Below are 20,901 nucleotides of genomic sequence, written 5' to 3'. Positions count from 1 at the left end.
GGGCTTCACAGTCCCAGCTCTCGTAGCCACTATTTCATCCAGAATAGACCTTTGGATTGCGGATAGCTGGTCCGTCATCATCAGATGATATGGATACCCACTATATATAATTGCCATCTTATGGGTCCTGATGGCATTGCAGTGCGACGGACCAGTCACTTCCTGAGCTTGTGTGACGGGTGTAATTTGATTAGCACGTGTCAGCATTGCCCTTTTCCTCGGAGCTCCCTCCCAACTGAGTCCTCGGCCTCCTTCCACGGCAACAGTGCCAGTGACTGGCTTCTTGATAGGGTGTTTCCTTGCCATTAGAAACCGATGTCGATTTCTGGAGTCTGAAATCCTGGAGTGTGGGCTCCTGCTCTTCCGCAGTAAGAGTTTCTGAGTCCTCTGACTGCATTGGTGTAGCGGAAGATAAAACTGGCGGCAAAACATTTACTTCTTTGGTACTTACAATGAAACGTAAAATCCAAATTGGCTGCTGAGAAACTATTGCCGGTCAGTTGTACAATTATATTATAATGCATTTTTTTTGGAATTAATATGCCATAAATTTACCGTTTTACATTTCTTCTTCTTTTATCAAAATCGAAACATTTAGACAGAGAACGATTAACCCATTGGCAGTGGGTATTGACGTACTCACGTTGCTATCATGTTTATGATGGTTTAGGGGGCTTATGAGGGCTAAGTTTGTTTTTTCATCGGTATATTTACGGTATATTTTCATAATGAGATGGTATATTTCGGTATATTTCTGGTGGTCAGACCGTATATTGTATCAATAAGTCTGCGTTCACACTGCACACGTGACAATCATGAGTAAATTCACGCATTCCGTAAAAGTTCCAACCCAATATAAGGCCACAGCCAAAATATTAAAAGTTGCCCTGGAAAAGCAAAAGTCAATCAAATCCCTAATATTCGAGGAAAAGCACGCAGTAAGCCTTGACGCCTCACAGGCAAAAAAGCGAGCAAAGGAACGAGCGACTAAATCACATTTTCCCATCCCACTCCACAGCGCGTTCGAAGTCTGCAAGCGGTGCTGAAACATTATAGCGACAATCGTGGTGCCGTGGACAACGCCATTGAGGAGACAAGTCTGCTGAAGGACAATCCCAATCTCGACTCGGCCCTGGCTAAGGTGCTGGTGACGGAGCTTATATTCGGACGGGGCCAACTGAACGGTGACAGCAAACCGGTGCAAACGGTGCGCGAGTACAAGGAACGATTGGAGAAGGCCATAAGTGGATCAAACATCCAAAAGAAAGGCAGGTGTTCCTACATTGACGTATTAGTAACAGTATTAGCCGGTTGAAAGCACCGCAATGGGCAAAAAGAACAAAAAGAAGGCAACCGTATTGGCAGCGAAGCCAGTTCCAGCGGCCGATGAAGTTTATGCGCAAGTTGCAGAGCGTCCCCGCCAGCAGTCGATAGATCGAAGCTTGGAGGTGTTTCTCTGGCTCGTGGTCTATAGTGTTCTCATGTTCACGTTGCCCTTCCTGGGCTTTTTTGGTGTGCAGAGCTGGCTGCAAGAATCCTTCCCCGCACTGAGCGTCTTCGAACGCAATTGCTATTCCGTGCTGACCGCCGTCTTGGTGGTCAACGCTGTGGTGGCTCTCTACGTGATGAAAGCGTTCTGCGAAAAGGATGCGCCTACAGTGGAGCAGGATGAAGCTGAGCAGAAGAAGTACCAGTAACATAGTGTTCAAGCAACTAAAATAAAAGTACATTTAACACACTTTTAAACGTGGCTCTTTCATTTGTATCACCACACAGAGCCAAATCCGCGCTATGTTCGCGTCAATACGAATCTGCTCAGCATTGCCGAAGCATTGGAGTACCTGTCCAGCGAGGAATGGCGGCGCAAGGAGCTGCCAGCCGAGGCAACATATGCGGACTTTCTGACTGCCATCCGGGCCATGGAAGAGGATGAGTTCATGACGGATCTGCACGTCGAGGGCGTACTGATATTCCATCCCAAATGGGCACACTACTGGGCCGGCCACGACTTCGTTCACAGCAAGAAGTTCATTCTGCAGAACAAGGCCACCAGTCTGGCTGCGGAGTTGTTGGCACCGCCAGTGGGATCCACCGTACTGGACCTTTGCGCCGCTCCAGGCATGAAAACGCTGCACATGTGCAATGTGATGCAGAACAAGGGACGTATCTATGCCGTTGAACAGTCTCAGGAACGGTACAGGGCCTTGTGCGATATTACCAATGAGGCCGGATGTGAGATTGTCACGCCCATTCTGGGCGATGCCTTGACCATGGGTAAGTCAAATAATTTGAACCAGATTGATTATCCGTCCTCAAACATTCCTTTCGTCTGTAGATGCAACCCGCTGTCCGGATGTGGAGTACATACTGGTGGATCCGAGCTGCTCGGGCAATGGCATGCAGAGCCGTATTAGCGTCTGCGACGAGCAGAAAGACGACAAGCGCCTCTATAAGCTAGCGGGCCTGCAGATCAAGATCCTTTCGCATGCGATGAGCGCCTTTCCCAACGTCAAGCGAATCGCCTACTGCACGTGCTCGCTGTGGAAGGAGGAGAACGAGCAGGTGGTGCAGCGCTGCTTGCAGCTGAATCCCTCCTTCAAAATGCTCAGCTGCAAGAAGGCGCTGCGCAACAAGTGGCAGAACGTGGGCGACAAGGAGTACGCCAAAATTGGCAAGAACTGCTTGTACTGCCTGCCCGACAGCGATCTGACCGACGGCATCTTCCTGGCACTGTTCGAGAAAAAACGCGACGGCGAAGAGGAATAAGAAGACGGAGAGTAGACTGTTGATCATATCTTTATTTGACACATACTTCAACTTCATTTGTATACATTTTTATAAAAAAAAAATTGAAAAAAGTATTCGAGTTTGAATTTATGGTTAAACACATAATCCCGATTGGATTATGACATTTGAAAATAGTTTATGATAATGGGTTGTATTATAGTTCCGATTTACTTGATAGCAAATGTACTTACATTGATAAAAAAAAAATGAAAAAGTATATAAAATTGTACTTTTTAAAATTACCGTACGAATTTGGAGTGACATGATGGCGAATGAATATAAGGTGAACATTTATAAAAAAAATTGAAAAATAATGGTCATAATAGACCCACGAATATGATAAATTATTCGAACGAATGAAGAACATGATTGAATAAATATATAACATCAATATACTCGATGTAATGTATTTGCGATACATGTAATAAAATGTTTGTTTATCAACTATTTAGTGTCAAATTTTAAAAAGTTTCAGAATGATTTTGTTGCCTACGAAATCGTTCGTTTCACTTTACGTTATCAAATTTGAAAAATATATTCTAATACGATTACCAGATCGAAATTCAAAGTCCTCTATTTCAAAATTGTAGCGTTATTTCGCTATTTGCCTCTTGCGGCACAAAATTTGTGAAAATGTTGCCGAAATTTCGTAAACAAACTATTTTCAAATTTCATTTTGTGAGATGTTTCTATCGGCACGCACGATTTAACAAGTATAACGATGTTGTGAGTATTCCTAATTAGTAATTAATTATTTGGTTTGTAGAAACATTGATTTGTGATGTAAAAAAATGGTTCCGATATGAGAAAAAATTTTGATTTGAGTAATCAGTCACTGACTACACTCTTCGCCGCAGACTAGTTTAAGAATCAATAAAATCGAACGCGCCAGGCGCTAATATCTAGTATCTAGCACAGGAACCGAAATCGCATATATATAAAGCTATATACGCGCAGATTAAAACTGCCAGAGTTCCGTGTGGGTTCTTCGGCTAGACTTTTTCTAAACCTTCATCTGCTGCTTGTAGTAGCTGCTTTTTGCCAGGCGGAATGACTCCGCATTGATGGCATCTTCCATGGTTATGATCGGCTTCTTCGGGCAGTATTTGATGGTGTGTGCCGAGTCGCCCGATGCCCCGCAAATCGGGCACACATAGGTGCGCAGCTTGGGGCACAGTACGCGATTGAAATTGTCGCGCACCGAGTGACTGTTCACCACCGCCTCGGGTTCGTTGTTGTTCTCACAGAACACGCAATGGCGGCTGACCTGTTCACGGGAGAAAATGCCCTTAATATAACTTGCTCCATGCATTCGAATTGCAACACCTACCTCTTTGGGCTTGTAGCGCTTGTTCATCTTGTTGTTGTTGTTACTTGGATTGCTGCCATGTCGGAAATGATCCGGCTGCAACGGCAGCCCTAGTCCCATGGCGCTCAGATTGTTTGATGCTGCCTGAGCCTGCGCGTGGACCTGCAGTCCCGAATTGGCATTGGTCCCAATGCAGGGCATGTAGGCCATAGAGCGCCACACATTGTTCAGCTGCTCGCGATAGTTTTGGAGCCAGCGTGCGGACAGTGGGGCAGGTGCGGGCACAACCTGAGGTGGATGATTGGCTGCTGCTCCGTCAGCGGGTAAATTGCGGTGCAGCTGATTTGCCGGCGAAGGGGCCGGACTGTAAGCAAAGCAATTGAGATCATCACTGGCGTATCCGTTGCTCGCAAACTCCTGCATAACATCCTGCGTGGAGCCGGGCACATTTTCTGCGAAATTTAATGAAATCTGTATTTTACTGATTTAAAATGGCGTCTTTTCGCGTCTGTTTTGATTCATTTCGGAAGTGTTGGAGAATGCAAAATGCACACAAGGGCACTGACCCGAAAACTTGATAACTGTACGTGCATCTGTTCTGTTCTGTTTCCCCCCATTTCGTAAATCAATCTTCTTTCCTGCTCCCACTCACCTGCCGGGCCGCTTGTCAGCTGAGCAAATACTTTCAGGGAGCGCGCTATTTCATCCTTCTGCTGATGGTTCACGCCAGAAGCGGCCGCGGATGCGGCCAGCGCCAAGTGATGGTTGGCCAGCGCCAACTGCTGCTGCTGCTGCTGGATGATCAGGTGGTATTGGTAATGCTGGTGCAGCAGCATGTTCTGGCCGGTGTGAAGGCCCATGTTCATGTTCATGTTCATGTTCATGTTCATGTTACTGTTGCCCGTCAGCAGGGGGAACTGAGTCTGGGAACCGTATTGCGGTGGTTCCGGGGTCAGAGGAGTGCTGGGGGGACTCAGTGTGCCCGACGAGACGCTGGGCGTCGGTGGCAGACTGGAGCTGCCAGAACCTAGCGTGGATGCCGTGTCCAAGTACAGGTCTTGGAGGCCCAGCAGGTTAAGGCCGCCCCTGCTATGGAACGCCGCATAGTTGTCCTGCAACGGTAGGCAGAGGGACGGGGGCGCATAAGGAGAGCGGCAACATATAATGGCGTCCGTCGGCACTTACGTTTGTGGCGTTGCCCTCCAGGCTGCTGCGAAACATGACAAAGTCCAAGTTTTTACCGCAATTTGCGCTTCTCGTTTTGCACCAAATCTCACACTCACGAAAACCGAGTAAAGCCTAATTTTTTGAAGTATACGCGTTACTTCTTCAGTTATAACAATTATTTGTACAAAAAAAACTCAGTTTGCGCGGTGTCAAATCGGCGCGTCTATAAAATTTGTATTTTGCTTTGGTCCCGAAGACAGACAGGCAGACAGACTAGTGGCGCCAATTACAAAAGCAAAGAAAAAAAAAATGGACTTGAGATTGGCGGCGATCTCCCCAAGTAACGGTTGTATGCTCTATCTCTCTCTCTCTCTCTCACTCTGTGCCTGGCTGGCGTTACCAGGTGTTCAAAAATGAAACACACAGTAATATTAAATATAACCTAGGCAGGGATCCACTAATCAAAAACAAGAAAGGGTACACCAACAGAACATTTACTCGACAAACCAAACCATATTTATGTTTTTGAGCATCACACTTATTTCAAACTCCGCGCGCACTGCCATCGGTGCCCAGCCCTGAAGTCCGCCAGCCCTGCTCTTCTCGTCAAAAACAGCTGACTCTGTGCCGCTGATACGTGCGTGGTTGATAGAATTACATAAATTTGGAGACACTGACGCGATATTGCCCGGCCTTCATCACTGATCGAACGACCTGCGAAATATCCTTGTAGCAACCAAACCCGTCATCATGGTAGGTTCATACATCTTCGGCCCCCGTAGCGGCATACAGAGGGGGCAGGTTACATGTGACCATTTCGAGGTTAAAATGGCCGAATTGATTAACGTGAACCCACTTCTCATTACAGTTCAGACTTGCTGCCCTTGCGCGGGATCGTGCCTGCCTCTTCACGTGGCAACAGGCGACGCAGAATCTGCAACAGCCGCAGGTAAGCTTATGGTGTGAAAGTGATTTGGTTTCCGCTAATCCTGAATCGATCGCTCCGCAGCCTCGCTTTTATAGTGCGCCTGGACGCAAGACCGGCTTCTTTTCGCAATTAATCGACAATGTGCGAAGTGAGATGGACAAGAGCAAGGAGATCAAGGACAACATCCGCAAGTTTCGGGAGGAGGCACAGAAGCTGGAAGAGTCCGATGCTCTGAAGTCGGCGCGGCAAAAGTTCAACATTGTCGAGTCGGAGGCGCAAAAGTCGTCGAGTAAGCTGAAAGAACAGCTGGATGCCTTCAAAGACAAGATGGGCGACGTAATCGACGACGCCTCCAAGTCGGACCTGGCCAAGAAGGTCTCGGAGGAACTTTCCAAGAAGGCCAAGGGCGTCAGCGATACGATCTCGGATACCAGCGGCAAGCTGGGCCAGTCGGGTGCCTTCCAAGCCATCTCCGATACGACGCGAATCATCAAGAAGGAGATGGACCTCACGAGCATAGACAATCGAGTGTATCGTTCACCAGCGAAGTTGCGAAAGCGTGTTCAAGTGGAAATGTCCGAAAGTAGTCGTACTTTTGAGCCGAATACGGAGGCAACAGGTAAGTGGATCCACGGATCATATACAGAAAGCATTCATTGAGCGGTGTACCTCTCAGGCGTGGAACTGCACAAGGACTCAAAGTTTAGCCAGTCGTGGGAGGACTTCAAGAACAACAATGCCTATGTGCACAAAGTACTCGACTGGAAGATGAAGTACGAGGAGTCTGAGAACCCCATGATCCGTGCTTCCCGCCTGCTGACGGAAAAAGTCTCGGACGTGATGGGTGGTCTCTTCTCCAAAACGGAGCTGTCCGAGACGATGACCGAGTTGGTTAAGATCGACCCCGCCTTCGACCAGAAGCAGTTTCTGCGTGATTGTGAAACTGATATCATTCCCAACGTTCTGGAGGCGATTGTGCGTGGCGACCTGGAAATACTGAAGGACTGGTGCTTTGAGAGCACGTATAACGTCATTGCCACGCCCATAACGCAGGCGAAAAAGTCTGGCCTTTACCTGGACTCCAAGATCCTGGACATTGAGGACATTGACCTGGCCATGGGCAAGGTCATGGACCAGGGACCCGTGCTGATCATCACGTTCCAGGCGCAGCAGATCATGTGTGTGAGGGACCCGAAGGGCAAAGTTGTCGAGGGCGATCCCGAGAAGGTGATGCGAGTGGCCTACGTGTGGGTGCTCTGCCGCGACCGAGAAGAACTCAACCCCAAGGCCGCCTGGCGGCTCTTGGAGATCTCGGCCAATGTCAGGGAACAATTTGTTTAGGCACACTACTCGCAATAGACCACTTAGAAGTTTTAAGTTTCTCTTTAACCTGATCTGAACTACACCCACGGACACTTTCCATGAACTCGACCCAAAGGACTCCAAAATTTGTACAGAATTTTCGCTTTTGATTACTTCGAAAGTTTTGTTATCCGCTAGTCGAGTGCGTCCCGTTGGCCTGGAGCTGCTGGTCGGTTTCCTGGCCATCTGTGATCCAGCAGTCTGCTGGCCCAGCGGGATGCACTCAATGACGTTCACGTTCGGCGGTTATCCGTCGGCTACGCTTCTCACCGGCCGCCCATGACCGCCCCTCACCATATATATATGTTGTATATTTTTGCCTACCATGTAAGCTGTATATTGGTGACTGGCCGTAGACTGGCGCCGTGATCGGTGGGTGGCGTGGCCGACGGGATCGCCGTACCATCGCCTGTGTCTGGAAAACGATTTATGCATCAGGCATATATGATTAGTGACTGTTAAGACAAATTGTTGAGTTTAGAGTTTGTTAGGTATCTTAAGGGCACTTCAGACCCCCTATTTGTAAATACACTGGCCATCGCGTTGCACGTCCACGAATGCCTCTTTAAAAAATTAGAAAATAAAGCAGAAAATACGTTTAATACAAATTATTTTTCGGAAGAGAGACATTACTATACTAGCAGTATAGATTTGATCTCTTGTACTGGTCCTTTGTATATTATAGAGGATGGCCCTGTGTGCTAAGATTTCTTTCATGTTTTTATGGTTTTAAATCTCCCTTCAAATCCTTATGTGCGAATCTAAACATCCAAACATGCTGTGCTGTGATGTTTTCGTATGCTTTTTATCGAATCTATTGAAAGTCCTATATTTGTACCGCCGTTGAAAGGATTGCGACTCTTCTCTACCACCCTAATCCAGTAAGTTCCACAAACCCAAGGAGTTTTACAACTCCTAAATAGTATTTTAGTAAGTAATAATGAAAAATAGTTACCCTGTTAGCTGTTTAAACTTAACCGCTTTTTTGTACGATCTGCCGATAGTATTGTACTGGATGACTCAGTCGCCTCAGAGCTTTTGACGTTTTGAGCTTTCGTTTGCGATTTTCGCGATCTAACATCCTAAAACCCTTTTTTAAACAAAGTCCAATAAATGCAATTATTTCGAATAGGCCAATCAAGTAGGAAATAGATTCACCAATCGTATAAAATGGAGTGGGCATGGCTTTATTTTCTATATAGATAGTATTATTCAACGGAAGAAAGAATATGAGGAATTCGTCGTTTTTTTTTATCGGTAATGGCCCGATTAACAACATGAGTCCCATTCCATACTCAAACATGTTGCTAATTCCATGCACACATACCCTGGGAATGGTTGATATAGAATTGCGGAAATGTGTGTCATTCCAGGCTCTAATTAATGCAGAAACTAGATAGTCTCTGTTTTAAACGATATTTTGCAATTAGTGGTCTTCTTACAGAGACCAAGAACTGGTACTGGGATCAGGATTTATATAAAAACACCTAATCAAATGCATGAATAGACAAAAAAATGCAATCTAAGACAAGGCCTTTACTAATTACGTTTGAAAGCAGGTTGGAAAACAGTATCTTTATAAAATATTCACGACATAGGGTATACAAATTACCACACTCTGGTTGACAAGAAATGAGTCTGCAAATACCAGCAACATTGACGTCACAACCTGCGACTATTGTTGAAACCGTGTTTTTGTCAAAACAAAAAACATGCAAGTATTTAAAAGTAGTTCATCTTAATCAAAATTGTTTCAGCAATCATATAAAACTATCTGGGCAAAACTGAGAGATCTATATAGCTGGGAATATTCGACGGAAGAAAGAATAACCAAGAATTAGTCGTCATAACCGGTTGACAACAATGAGTCCCATTCCATGCACACATACCCTGGGGGAAATGGACGTTATAGAGTTGTGAATATGTTTGTCATTCCAGGTATTTTAATTTATTTCGTTTGATCGTTTTCGTTTTAGTCTGAAAGAAACGCTCGCCGAGAACAAACGCTAAAAACGACACTTTCCGCCTTGAAAACACGTTTTTATAAGATACGGTGAAAAAACCCCAACGCTTATTCATCTGGCTAAAATATCCAACGGTCGAGTGGCGCGTAAGAGCTAATAATTTGCTCGAGTGATAAGAAATTTATTGATAAAAGAAGTATCTATTACGGGGGGAAAAAATAACGAAATAATGGTTGACGGCAAAAGTATAACGTACTGTAGCCTGTTTTTGCTGGTGCTGCTGCTGGCAGATTGCTGTAAGTACCACCAGAAGAGCCATGCAATGACAAAGATTGTGGAAAAGATACATAGATAGAGAGCAAACAGACACGCAATCCACGCAGCGTCTCAATATTGATTCTTGTACGTTTACGAGTACGAGCCCATTACTTGGAAACTAGTTTCGCGCGCAGCTGGAGGAGCCGGAGCGACCACTTGGATAGACAGTTTTACAGTTTACCCTTTGCCTTAAGTGTCTGCCGTTAAGTGCCTGGTCTGGGCCTGGCCTGGGGTCCGGTTCGGGCCCGTAAGCCTGGCCTGAAGCCCATAAATATCAACTTTTATAATGGGGCGGGGGGTATGGGGATTTGGACCGCCTGCAGTCGCGACAAGACGCAGCCATGAATTGGCCATCAAGGTCCACAGCTAGCCGCAAGTCGCAAAAAGATAGAGGGGCGGGGGGAAAGAGAGAGGCACCTGATTGGCAAAATGTCCATCCTGTTCGATAAGATTTCGCCAGGCAGTTCGACATGTGGTGATTACATGATTGCTACACAGATATACCCATGTTTGCGGTGGGATTTTCTGATAAGCGAACCGATTCCTACCCGGCTTTAACACTTTGACAGATGTCAAAAAGTGGATCAATGGCTCAAGTTAGCAAATGGAGGACAGAGGCCTCCACCATTGTCGTCACGTAGTCGCGAAATCGAATCTGGGCGGCTTATGAATGCCAAATGCAATGAAATGCAAGACTTGTCTGATATCGCCATATCTGTGCTGTTGTGTTGCTAACAAATGGATCTTTAACATTGGAGGAGCTCGTTACTGGCATTAGAAATACCGTTGATTGTTTGTGCTATATAGTATGTAGTATAAACGGGGACTGGTTTGCCATAGCCGCCACATACAAACATGCCTATCAGTATATATGTACATTTGCATATATGTTTGTCTTTCCACATGCCGGTTTTTTAGCCTCAACACGCTTTTCGTTTTGTTTGCCAAAAGCGTAGCCAAAAAATTCATGTCAACTGATAAATCCAGGCAGCAAAACAATTCAGATTGTCTGGGTCTATGGCATACATATCTGGTTGGATTTTTATGGCCCAGCCACCAAAAGGTGCTAGTGGCGAAATCTTTGGCCAAATATTTGAGCTTCTCTGAATTGCTTGGATCGTAGGGTAGATCTTTTCAGGGAAGACAAACAGCAGTGCGGCAGCGATTTTGATAAGCTGTAACCAAATACTTGTGCACCGATAATTCACGGAACTCATTATCTGTTTTCTGCTTAATTGCTTTCTCTTTTAGCCCATGCCAAGCCCTCAGAGGACCCGTCCAGCACTGACTCGGAGCTCAGTGATTTGAGTGGATCGGAACCCAGAAATAAAACATCTGTCAGAGCTGCTGCTGCTGCTGGCGAGGAGGTAAGTTAAGTGGTAGTCCCCCCACCGATGACAGGGGTCTGAGGTGCCGGGTAACTGGGCCAGGGGACGACGACAAGAGCCCCGAACCCAACCTGACATGACTGACGCACTGAGGCATTAAGTAACGACCCCGAGAGCCCATGCCAATGAAATACGATCCGACGTTGAATCGGGTTCTGTGCCCAGGCTCAGATGTTGGCTTATTTTTATACAGAACCGGAAATTTACGCTCTGCACAAACTGTTTATTTATTTTCACTTTGATTAAATGCAAAACCGCAACCAGACACGCGCGGCGATCGCCTTTTAAGGCTCCTCCTCGCACAGAAAGTACAGCGAGGGGCTGCAGCAATAAAACTTTCAGTGGCCGAACATTTGCATAAAATTAAAGAAACCCGCAGCAGTCCACAAACCAAATGCTGATGAGGCTTTCCAGCGGATTAGTCACGAAATTCCATCAAACTGGGCCTCGAATTGAACGAGACAACAAACGTAACTCCCTTTCCCAATAAGCCCGCTTTTTGATGAGTCAGAGCCACAATCCGATTCAAGTTCTAGGTAATTCCTCAAAGTCTGACGTTTGAATGCCGCTGTTCCCCAGGGTGTTTCCCAAGACGATGCGTTTTGATCGGATTTCGAGATCGCTTATCGCTGATCTCGCATCTCGATGCTCGTGCTAGCCATCTTTTATTCATATTATTATGGTCGTCGTTAGCTGTAAACAAATCGGACAATTACACGAAACGAGATAAAGTCTGATCCCTGTGCTTGTGCTTGTGCCAGAGACAGAGGCAAGTCACGTAGTCGTAAAATGTTGTTACTGCCAATTACAGAGTTCACCCAGCGACCCCTGCAAGCCATCAAGGCCAGCCATCTGTGGGGGGTTTGAGTGACAGGCAGACAGGGAGAGTGATCATTAGAAGTCAGCATCGGTAAACAGAGATCTTGCTCTGTATTTACATACTCGTAGTTATATAACAAATAGCCGGAGGCGTTTCGGAAAGAGAGTGATTAGGGGTCTAGTACAATTTCATTCATTAGAGATGAAAAGGGATCAGAGATACCAACAGTTTTTGCACTGAGAGAACAATTAGAGTCAACACATATATATTTAAATTAAAGGGAAATTAAATGGAATTTACTTGGATTTAAAGTAAACAAAGTATTGTTTTTGGTTTCTTGGGACCGACTTCTGCGCCTCGCCAAAGACTGTGTATTTTGTTGTTGGATTCTAATGATTTGTCCCTGAGGCATAAATGTATCTAAAATTCTTTTAAAAACGGCACATATTTAATCTAAATATAAAATACTTCAAAATAAATATAATGTTTCAAATTTGTGGGGAAAATATTTAATTTAAATATGAAATATATTTATTGAAAATATAAAATATATTGAAATCAAATATTTTCTTATTTATGCCAATGCATGTAAGTGAAACACTTTCTCCCTACCATTTTGCCCCCTCTTTGAAAATCTATTGGTATGACTATTCGATCCTCAGGGTTCTTAATTTTCTCTGAGTGTAGGGTTTGAGAGTCAAAAATGGTAAACAGTTTTTACAGATATCCACTTTTTATGCGACCTCTCTGATAACAAGGATTATTTACTGTTTACGTAAATAAATCCCCAAAAAAACTGTAAGCTAAAAACACAACAAATTGCTTAAACCTTATCACCTGCGGGTTCTCTACGTAATTTGAGCACTGACGAGGTGTTGGCCTCAACGTGATGATTAATAACCCATAAAGAATTTGGCTTCCTGAACATTTGAACATTTTTAGCTGCTGAGTCAGCGAGGGCTCCGATTTCCTGGGATAATATTTGCTCAAAATATAGAAAACTATTGCATGAAATTCTATAGAGATGATCTCAAAATTGAATACATAAACCGACCCGAACACGCCCCCACAGCTAGGCCGACACCCACAGAAAGTTAGAAACTTGGTCGGACCATACAAATTGGCATAGAATCACGTGCCGCGTGAAAATCAATTACGCAAAGCCCGACAACAAGAGCCGCATCGATGACATGGGGCCAGCCCGTTTATTTGTTGAATGCCCCCAGCCCCAGGCCCAGGCCCAGGCCCGATGACTGATGACGAGTTGTACAAATACGAGTACGAGTATCCGTTAGCGTTAACGTTAACGGTTTCCCCTGTAACTACGTGACTAACTTTAAGCGGGTGTCCCTGTATCCGTCCCTGACATTTAAACAATTTGTGTTTCCGTTGCAGTCTGTCGACTCGGATGCGGACTCGGGCTCGTCGGAGCTGACGGCGAATTCCTACCCCCACCGCGACGAGGATCAGTTGAACTCGGCCACCAACATGGTGCTGGCCCGGAACTACAAGTACGACGTGGAGATACTCGAATCGGGCGATGCGGAGGAGAGCGAGGAGGAGAGCCGACTGGCGGCCAGCGAGGAGCTGGAGGAACGCTTCAAGGGTCACGGAGTTCTCGCCACGGACACCGAGGCCTTCACGGCGGAGAATATCGAGATGACGCCCGTGGACGTAGAGGCCGATGCCATCAGCGAGAGTCACATGCTGCTGGGCATCGTTGTGGTGGTCTTGGCCTTGGTCTCCGTGTGCCTGTACGCCGGTCTGGTCATATGGCGTTCACATCTGGAGTAAGTCATAATTATCCTAATTTTGGAAAGTGCTAATTTCTAATTTGTCGTCCCCATAGGCAACGCTACGGCATGCGGGAGCGACTGGTCAATCGCGACCTGGAGGAGGAGGGCGACGGCATCGATGATGTTGATTATCATGTGTATGCACCGACCACAACGCCGACAACGACGCGTGCGTAGTCCGTCTGATCTGGTTTGGTGTGGGCTGAGAAACATTCAATTAGGCTTAAGTTCAATTTAAAATGCACTGGGCAGAACACCGATGAACCGGCAGCCAGCGACAGCTAGCGGCCGCCGGCATGTGCATCCAAGTGAGTGCAATTGTATAATGAATGCCATAAATTTACGCTCACCACGCGGTCCGGTTCCATTCACATTCACCTGTCGGAGACCGCAATTTGAAATGCATTCCACTTCCCAATTAACCACATCGCACACTCTAATCGCAGTACTAAAGGTCACCTCAGCTGGCACTCACTGTTGTGCAGCGTGTGGTTGACAAAGCCAATTAGCTTGTAAGTTTTTGTGATATTGTTATAGAGATTCTTTTGTACTTTTGTAACTTGTATGTATCGAAGCGACATTTGTATTTCATAATAAACCAACGATTTGAATGCTGTCTATTGCATTCAAACGAATGTAAACCAAAAATTCAGTAAATTTTTAAAATTTGATTTGGAATTCAAACTAGGCGCGCAGAAAAGTATTCGCCAACACTGCGCAGCGCAACCAACTTCAGCTCGATCGAGTTTTCGGCTTGCGAACTAGTTCATTTTGCTGAAAGTTGTGATGATTTATAAATTTTCACATAAATATGCATACAAATAATTAAATTAACCCTAAGTTTAAATATTCCAATTACTAAAAAGTTTCCTAGTGCAGCAAAAAATTTCTGGCAAGCAACAAGTTTGGATCATTTAGAGAACTAGTTCCGACAGCCCACTCGCTCGCGACTTGCACAGCACTGGGGGCATCAGCTGTTTTGCATTCCACATTTTGTCTATTTTGCACTTTGAACCTGGCCAAAATCCTCGTGCCTGGCTAACGAATACGAAAAACACACTCTATATTCTTGCCGAATTGGAGTGCGCGTGTCTGCGTCAGTGTTCGTCCTCGCTCGTCCTCGTTCGCCGTTCTCCGATTCTCACAGAACACTCGCCGAGTCGGCCTTGCCGCCCCCAATCTTTCTCGGGCCGCGGACAAGGAAACAACAGCTACACACCGCAGCGCCAGCTTGTTAGCCGGAGAGCTTTTCGTTCGTCTTTGCATCGCGCGCATTGCCTGTCCAGTTTCATTGATAAGAAAGCCAGTGAATGCCCCAACGTGCCCCTCTGTTTCGCCAGCGTCAACGCCGTTTAAAGTGCAAATTAATCAATTAAAATAGTACGAGAGCGTGCAGTGCGTGCTGGTATTAATTTATTTGCGTGGCTTTAAGCGAATCTAATTAATTTCGTCTTCAATCTGTGTTCGTTTCGTCCAAAGTTCCGTTCCCGCTTGTTGCCTTGCGACGCGACGCTGTTTATTAATTAAAGACGACAACCAACATTGCATAGTTTCCGGCTGAAAATTTATATTTTCGTTATTTTCGAGCTTCCAGCTTTTCCCGTGCGCTTCCTTCCTTCCGTTCCGCCCCCTCAGCAATCGCGGCCAATTAACAGGGGACTTTAACAAGAGGCAAGTGGAACGCACAGCGCCACACAAAACAACACAAAAATGACGCACTGGGAGGACTTCTACAACACACATCTGCCGCCCGCAGACTTCGAGGACAATCGGTCGCTGCTGAAAGAGTTCTGCGAACGCCACAACAAGATCCAAAATCGCATTGTTCTCGTCACGGTAAGTGGGCCCCAGTCCCCCCACACACCCCCCTGACAACCAAGTCCACATTAATTAGTGGGGTTAAGCCTCCGACCTGACCTCTGGGATGGCAACGGCAACGGTTAAGCTTTCCTAATGGGGGCTCGGAACCTACAGATAAGACATTGGATATGACAGGTATTGGATTTCTGACAGAGGATAAATAAGCTGAAATATTAAACGTGAAGGTCTGCTGGGATAGGGAAAGATTTCCGCTCAAAGGAGAGGAGATTGATTTTCTTAGGAAACAGCCCACTTAGGTGCACAAAAGTGTGTCCCTGAGCACTAACTCTCCTTTAATGCCATTTAGATCTTCGACTGCACCAGAATATTTATCTAAACCTCTTTGTTCTCTTCCTTTCCAGTCTGGTGGAACTACAGTACCTTTGGAGCACAATACGGTACGATTTGTGGACAATTTTAGTGCCGGCACTCGGGGCTCTGCCTCGGCGGAATACTTTCTTGACCATGACTATGCCGTGATCTTTATGCATCGCCACAAATCGCTGGAGCCCTTCACACGCCACTTCACGGGGCAGCAGTTTTTCGATATGCTGGACATAGCGGACAACAGCCAGAGCTCGACGATAGCCATCAAGCCGGACTCGGTGGATGTGTTCGCACCGGTGCTGGCCAAATACAAGATTGCCCGGGAGACCCAGATGATTTTGTATGTGAACTTCACCAGCGTCGTCGACTACATGTGGCTGTTGCGGGCCGCTTGCGAGTGCCTGGCTGCGTTCGAGGAACGTGCCGTGCTCTACTTGGCGGCTGCCGTATCCGATTTCTACATACCCGAGGACATGATGGTAAGCGGGGAGCGTCGTGTTGGGCGGCCATGTGGGAAATCTTGTAATTGATTGCACTCGTCATCGATGAGCGGGGGCTTCTAGTTGCCTGGAAATGGGTTTTTATCGATCTGCAAAGTTGATTCTGATTCTGATTGCGTTGCCCTTGTGCGCACTCCATCCCAGTACCCAGTACCCAGTACCAGTCCCCAGTTACACGGCGGAGTACCAGTCACCATCCTGCCTTTGACACATTTCCTCTTCACATTATTGACGTTAGGCTGGGCTTCCTGGCAGCAGGCAGCGAGAAGAGGAGCACTATGTCTGCCCCTGCCACACCTCCTTATCGCAGAGCCGCCTGTCACGGGTGGCCCCTTGTTCGCCAGCCAGCCAGCAGCAGCCTTAACATTGTCAACAAATAATTTGATTTGCATAATTTTCCTTGTTAGCATGTTTCTCTCTAGTCCCGGCTACACTTTACCTGAATCCTGTCCGTGGAGTAGGGTCCACCCACGCGGGTTTCTCTATTCCTCACTCATCTTTTCCGCCCACCTTTTGGGTTTCATTCACTCACAGTGTGCCGCCCACTCCTAGTAGGGCTTGTGGGCGTGTTTACTTGTCAGACCCCACTCTAAGCCCCCAGTCTCTGACAGCTGACTTGTTGGTGAATATTCAGCACAGGAGCAGGGACAGCAGGAGCAGCGAAAGGCTTTCAAGTGCATCAAATGTCCGTTTGGTGGGGTGTGAATGGCTTTTGCCTGGCTGCCAAGCTGCCTAGCTGCCTAGCTGCCTGGCTGCCTGTCTCCTTGCATTTGCATGCCACCCGACCACAGATGCATACAGATATACAGACATACATAAGTATCACCGAACGTGATAGATGCTTTAGGGGGTAAACACGAAAGTTTTCCACTTGCCGCCCAGGCATCGTCGTCGTGGCACTTCCTACGCTCTGTTTCCGTTCAGTTCGTGCATTTCCTGTCGCCGCCATTCTAAAGACACATTCCGCCCGCCCCCTCGCGCCTCTCTGTGGTCGTGGTCGTGGTCGTGGTCGGTCGTGGGGTGTTACCCACAAATCGTCCGTTCACTTGATTAAATTGTTCCACACTACCAGCTTGTGGCTGTGCCGTCGGCATCCAAAAACACGGGAATGGCCTGTTGATGTACGGATACGAGTGGGAGTCAAGTATATAGATATTTGGGCTACTCTTCTCTAAGGGGGCCTGCAAATCGATTGGGATTTGCATAATCAGCTCCATAAATAAAAGTTCAAGCTGCAGAGCATGAACTAACTACAAGTAACTTGTGTTTAAGTGGCTATTGAAGTGTTTCAGTCTCTTGCTTTTCTGTGAAATTGAAAACTCATTCCCAGAGATCCTGCTGCAAGGTCGGTCCCAGGCACTCTTGAAACTTTGTCGCTGGAGATGCCAGAAATAGTACAAGTACTACAGTAGTCTGTCCTGTACAAGAGCATACTAAAAATTCAATTTCACAATCACATCATCAGGACCGTGCTCGCCCTCGGAAAAGCCTTTTGCAAATTTATGCAAAGGCAGCTACGAAGGCGACTTTGAATTTGAATTAACTTTTGGTGGACGGTGAAGGGGGGGAGGATCCTAAGTAAATTGTAATAAGTAAAAACAAACAAGAAATTAAAACGAGTAAACTAAAAAGCAGAGAAGCCAAAACGGAAACAGGACAAAAGCGGCGACGTGCCGAAATCCGCAAATCAAATCAAAAGATTTTACAAGAGCATGCATGAACGCACACACGCACAGACAGGCAGGGACACGAACACGAGCACTAACACTAACACTAACAAAGCTATACTGTTGAGAGAGAGACAGAGAGAGAGAGAGCGGGGGTGGCTGTGGTGGTAAATTCAATGTCAACAGCTGCTAGCTGTTCCCAGAGAGTGCAAGAGCCACGCCACAAAACTTTTCTGTTTATTTTTTTTTTTTACTCAAAAGCTTAAAGTTCTAATCAGCAGCAGACCCACAATTGTCAATGCCTGCCGTCCTTCTTCCTCTCTTCCTCTTTTTTTTCTCACTGTTGCTTTTGTCTTGCGTCTGCTTCTCCTTCTCCTTCTTCGCCTTCGCCTTCGTTTTCCTTTTCGCTTTCGTTGTCGGCTCAATGCCTTGGGCTACATTTTTCATTTCTCTCCTCGCACAATGTCTCCGGCTACTTAGGCATGTCCGTCTCTCTGTCTCTCTGTCTCTCTGTCCCTCTGTTCATCCGTTTGTCCGTTTGTCCGTGTACTCTGCCTGCCTTTGTATACAGAGAGCGAGAGGACTGGTCAGCAGCTTAGAGCCGCTTACGGTGCTGCTCAGTTAATGAGAATAAAACGGTACTGCGGGGGGTACGCTCAACAAGTCGCTGGCGTATGTGCGATATTTTAAAGGACTTTAAGGAGAGCCTTGGGGCGGATGTGCAGCCAGGCGATGCCGTTAGCTCATTACGGCTGAGTTATGCTTTCAATTAGTTGTAATTCATATGCCACGTGGCGGGGCCACAGAAGCAGCAACCCTGGCCTTTTATTTCATCGTCAGTCGACAGCCCGTCTGTCCCTCCAAACGTCCGTCTGTTTGTGTTGCAAGGACATTTTACTGCCTGTCCTGGGTGGCGGCTACTTGTGTATGCGTCTGCCGCATTCTGTATCTGTGTGTCTGTCTGTCTGTCTGTTGGTCTGTTAGTGTGTGTCCTTTCCATTTGTGGCTTTTGCGGAGTGGCAACCAGAAAACCAATCTACGAGTACCAGGCAGCGCCCCGTCACGTCGCTCATACGCAGCGTGGGCCGAACTACGGGCCATTGAAAAAACTAACCACTGTCATTCCGTGTATTGCAGCCCACCCACAAAATGCAATCGGGCGATGGAGCGCCGACGATTTCGCTGCAGCTGGTGCCAAAAATGCTCGCCCCATTGGCCAGCCTCTGGGTGCCGCACGCTTTCGTGGTGTCCTTTAAGCTGGAGACAGACGAGAGTCTATTGATTGTCAAGGCACGTGACAGCCTCAACAAATACAAGCATAAGGTGAGTCAAGTCGGAGTCAATCAGAAGTGGACAGCCACTGCAACCACTCACCGCACCTCCCGCTCTTACCCGCCAGCTGGTCATTGCCAATATACTGCAGACACGCAAACATCGCGTGGTGTTTGTCACGCCCACAGATTCCTACGAGCTGCATTTGAGCCGCGAGCAAACGCTGCAGGGCCTGGAGATCGAGGAGCCCATTGTGGCCGACCTGGTAAGGAGCAATCGACATCGCGAAAAGCCGCTATATGTGCTTAAATCGGTATTTTCGTTTTGTTTTCAGGTGCTAAAGCACAACGAGTACATCAACAACGCCCAGCAGCGCCAATGACCGTTATCAATGCGCCGCCGGCAACAGCAGCAGCAGCAGCAGCAACACCACCACCACCACCACCAGCAGCTCCAGCACCAGGATGACGATGGGGAGGATACGTATTGCGTGACCACCTCGCATTATTGTCGCGTGCTCAATCCGGGCACGCCAAGCTTTGGCCGCAAATATTGAGCAGGTTATAGTCCATAGCGAATACTGAAATACTAAATGCCGAATACCCCGAATGCCCGAATACAGAACACTGAACACAGAACACCGGATAGTGACTAGACATTTGCATATATTCCTTCGAGCTTGAGTTGCCGTAACAATAAGTATTCCTGTTTATGGTCACGCCTCATAATTGATGGGGCATCGTCTCCATTTCGACCCTTAGCCTTAGCCTTAGTTGGTGTCGTTGTCGGTGTCGGTGTCGGTGTCGGTCCTTTCTGCCGTTTTCATATTAGTTAATGTATTTCGTTTAATGTTGTCCCGAGAAATGATGTCACTTGTATGTATACACTCTGCTGGCTGGATTGGCCTTCCATCTTGCCATCCCATCCCATCCCGTCCCGTCCCATCGTTTTACCGGCCTGTCCTTTTATGTCATCAAGTATACGCAGCTGTGGGGCGTACACATCAATAAACGTTTTTGATTTATGTGTGCTCTGGGGCCCGCTCTGCGGAGCTTATGATTTTATATTTAATGAAGCATCGATCGACTTTGCCTGAAATTAGTCGGTAGCAATTTTAAGCCCTTCACACAAACCAAAGCAGACATGTTTAAAATCCGCCAAAAAGCCGCCACATGCAATCGCAATTTGTTGGCCGTACTCTGTCCCTGCCCCAGTCCCTGCCCTGCCCCTGCCCCTGCCCCAGTCCCGGCCTCTGTCCTGGGCTCTTGTCCCTCGACGGCTGTCAGTGGCAGGCGACGCGACAATTGATTTGCCTGTTTTGCATAGCAACAACAAAAAAAAGGAAGCTTCGTCTAATGTCCTTGTCGTTTCAAATTTATGGTGGCTTATAAGAGTGCTCGTACTACCTTGGCGCCTGTCTATGCAAAGCGGGTCAA

At 46.9% G+C, this 20,901-nt stretch overlaps 6 protein-coding genes across 7 annotated transcripts; 5 read left to right on the top strand and 1 right to left on the bottom strand.

The window, feature by feature from the left end:
- The first annotated feature begins 774 nt into the window (after positions 1 to 774).
- Positions 775 to 2,861, top strand: Nsun5 (Nop2/Sun-like domain containing protein 5). The gene is made up of 4 exons (XM_001358147.4): positions 775 to 938; positions 1,019 to 1,268; positions 1,777 to 2,274; positions 2,336 to 2,861. Exons 1-4 carry the CDS (start codon positions 816 to 818, stop codon positions 2,764 to 2,766), a joined length of 1,302 nt encoding a protein of 433 aa, XP_001358184.2. The 5' UTR covers positions 775 to 815; the 3' UTR covers positions 2,767 to 2,861.
- On the top strand, positions 1,267 to 1,746 carry LOC13036292 (uncharacterized). Its single transcript, XM_033376835.1, has one exon. It carries the CDS (start codon positions 1,326 to 1,328, stop codon positions 1,695 to 1,697), a length of 372 nt encoding a protein of 123 aa, XP_033232726.1. The 5' UTR covers positions 1,267 to 1,325; the 3' UTR covers positions 1,698 to 1,746.
- nanos (RNA-binding protein nanos) lies at positions 2,779 to 5,617 on the bottom strand. The gene is made up of 4 exons (XM_003736310.3): positions 5,282 to 5,617; positions 4,749 to 5,208; positions 4,118 to 4,548; positions 2,779 to 4,054 (listed from the first exon to the last, which is right to left on the bottom strand). The coding sequence occupies exons 1-4, from the start codon at positions 5,315 to 5,317 to the stop codon at positions 3,791 to 3,793; spliced, it is 1,191 nt and encodes a 396-aa protein (XP_003736358.3). The 5' UTR covers positions 5,318 to 5,617; the 3' UTR covers positions 2,779 to 3,790.
- LOC4801009 (mitochondrial import inner membrane translocase subunit TIM44) lies at positions 3,231 to 8,164 on the top strand. Of its 2 annotated transcripts, none has more exons than XM_001358145.5 (4): positions 3,231 to 3,513; positions 6,132 to 6,212; positions 6,273 to 6,810; positions 6,868 to 8,164. In XM_001358145.5, exons 1-4 carry the CDS (start codon positions 3,421 to 3,423, stop codon positions 7,530 to 7,532), a joined length of 1,377 nt encoding a protein of 458 aa, XP_001358182.4. In that variant the 5' UTR covers positions 3,231 to 3,420; the 3' UTR covers positions 7,533 to 8,164. The 2 variants fall into 2 exon arrangements, with proteins under 2 accessions (XP_001358182.4, XP_015038499.1); XM_015183013.2 differs by lacking the exon at positions 3,231 to 3,513 and adding an exon at positions 5,974 to 6,016.
- Positions 8,165 to 9,517: 1,353 nt separating this feature from the next.
- LOC4801008 (uncharacterized) lies at positions 9,518 to 14,487 on the top strand. Its single transcript, XM_001358144.5, has 4 exons — positions 9,518 to 9,813; positions 11,087 to 11,202; positions 13,439 to 13,833; positions 13,893 to 14,487. Exons 1-4 carry the CDS (start codon positions 9,747 to 9,749, stop codon positions 14,014 to 14,016), a joined length of 702 nt encoding a protein of 233 aa, XP_001358181.4. The 5' UTR covers positions 9,518 to 9,746; the 3' UTR covers positions 14,017 to 14,487.
- A 288-nt stretch (positions 14,488 to 14,775) lies between these two features.
- On the top strand, positions 14,776 to 20,496 carry Ppcs (phosphopantothenoylcysteine synthetase). Its single transcript, XM_001358143.4, has 5 exons — positions 14,776 to 15,675; positions 16,062 to 16,505; positions 19,331 to 19,516; positions 19,593 to 19,730; positions 19,800 to 20,496. The coding sequence occupies exons 1-5, from the start codon at positions 15,550 to 15,552 to the stop codon at positions 19,845 to 19,847; spliced, it is 942 nt and encodes a 313-aa protein (XP_001358180.3). The 5' UTR covers positions 14,776 to 15,549; the 3' UTR covers positions 19,848 to 20,496.
- Positions 20,497 to 20,901: the final 405 nt, after the last annotated feature.

Source organism: Drosophila pseudoobscura, chromosome 2 (genome assembly GCF_009870125.1).
Source record: "Drosophila pseudoobscura strain MV-25-SWS-2005 chromosome 2, UCI_Dpse_MV25, whole genome shotgun sequence".
NCBI classification, from domain to species: Eukaryota; Metazoa; Arthropoda; class Insecta; order Diptera; family Drosophilidae; genus Drosophila; species Drosophila pseudoobscura.
Note: the sequence above shows the minus strand (reverse complement) of the source record. Positions and strands in the feature narration are given on the sequence as shown.

Excerpts from the sequence above, each read along its gene's own strand:
- Nsun5 (XM_001358147.4), top strand. The coding sequence starts at position 816 with ATGAGTAAATTCACGCATTCCGTAAAAGTTCCAACCCAATATAAGGCC. Across the intron at positions 1,269-1,776 it reads ATCAAACATCCAAAAGAAAG|AGCCAAATCCGCGCTATGTT; the intron begins GCAGGTGTTCCT and ends ATCACCACACAG. Across the intron at positions 2,275-2,335 it reads GGGCGATGCCTTGACCATGG|ATGCAACCCGCTGTCCGGAT; the intron begins GTAAGTCAAATA and ends TTTCGTCTGTAG.
- LOC13036292 (XM_033376835.1), top strand. The coding sequence starts at position 1,326 with ATGGGCAAAAAGAACAAAAAGAAGGCAACCGTATTGGCAGCGAAGCCA.
- LOC4801009 (XM_001358145.5), top strand. The coding sequence starts at position 3,421 with ATGTTGCCGAAATTTCGTAAACAAACTATTTTCAAATTTCATTTTGTG. Across the intron at positions 6,213-6,272 it reads AGAATCTGCAACAGCCGCAG|CCTCGCTTTTATAGTGCGCC; the intron begins GTAAGCTTATGG and ends ATCGCTCCGCAG. Across the intron at positions 6,811-6,867 it reads GCCGAATACGGAGGCAACAG|GCGTGGAACTGCACAAGGAC; the intron begins GTAAGTGGATCC and ends TGTACCTCTCAG.
- nanos (XM_003736310.3), bottom strand. The coding sequence starts at position 5,317 with ATGTTTCGCAGCAGCCTGGAGGGCAACGCCACAAAC. Across the intron at positions 4,549-4,748 it reads GCTGACAAGCGGCCCGGCAG|AAAATGTGCCCGGCTCCACG; the intron begins GTGAGTGGGAGC and ends TAAATTTCGCAG. Across the intron at positions 4,055-4,117 it reads AGCGCTACAAGCCCAAAGAG|GTCAGCCGCCATTGCGTGTT; the intron begins GTAGGTGTTGCA and ends TCCCGTGAACAG.
- LOC4801008 (XM_001358144.5), top strand. The coding sequence starts at position 9,747 with ATGGTTGACGGCAAAAGTATAACGTACTGTAGCCTGTTTTTGCTGGTG. Across the intron at positions 9,814-11,086 it reads GCTGCTGCTGGCAGATTGCT|CCCATGCCAAGCCCTCAGAG; the intron begins GTAAGTACCACC and ends TTTCTCTTTTAG. Across the intron at positions 11,203-13,438 it reads CTGCTGCTGCTGGCGAGGAG|TCTGTCGACTCGGATGCGGA; the intron begins GTAAGTTAAGTG and ends TTTCCGTTGCAG.
- Ppcs (XM_001358143.4), top strand. The coding sequence starts at position 15,550 with ATGACGCACTGGGAGGACTTCTACAACACACATCTGCCGCCCGCAGAC. Across the intron at positions 16,506-19,330 it reads ACATACCCGAGGACATGATG|CCCACCCACAAAATGCAATC; the intron begins GTAAGCGGGGAG and ends CGTGTATTGCAG. Across the intron at positions 19,517-19,592 it reads TCAACAAATACAAGCATAAG|CTGGTCATTGCCAATATACT; the intron begins GTGAGTCAAGTC and ends CTTACCCGCCAG.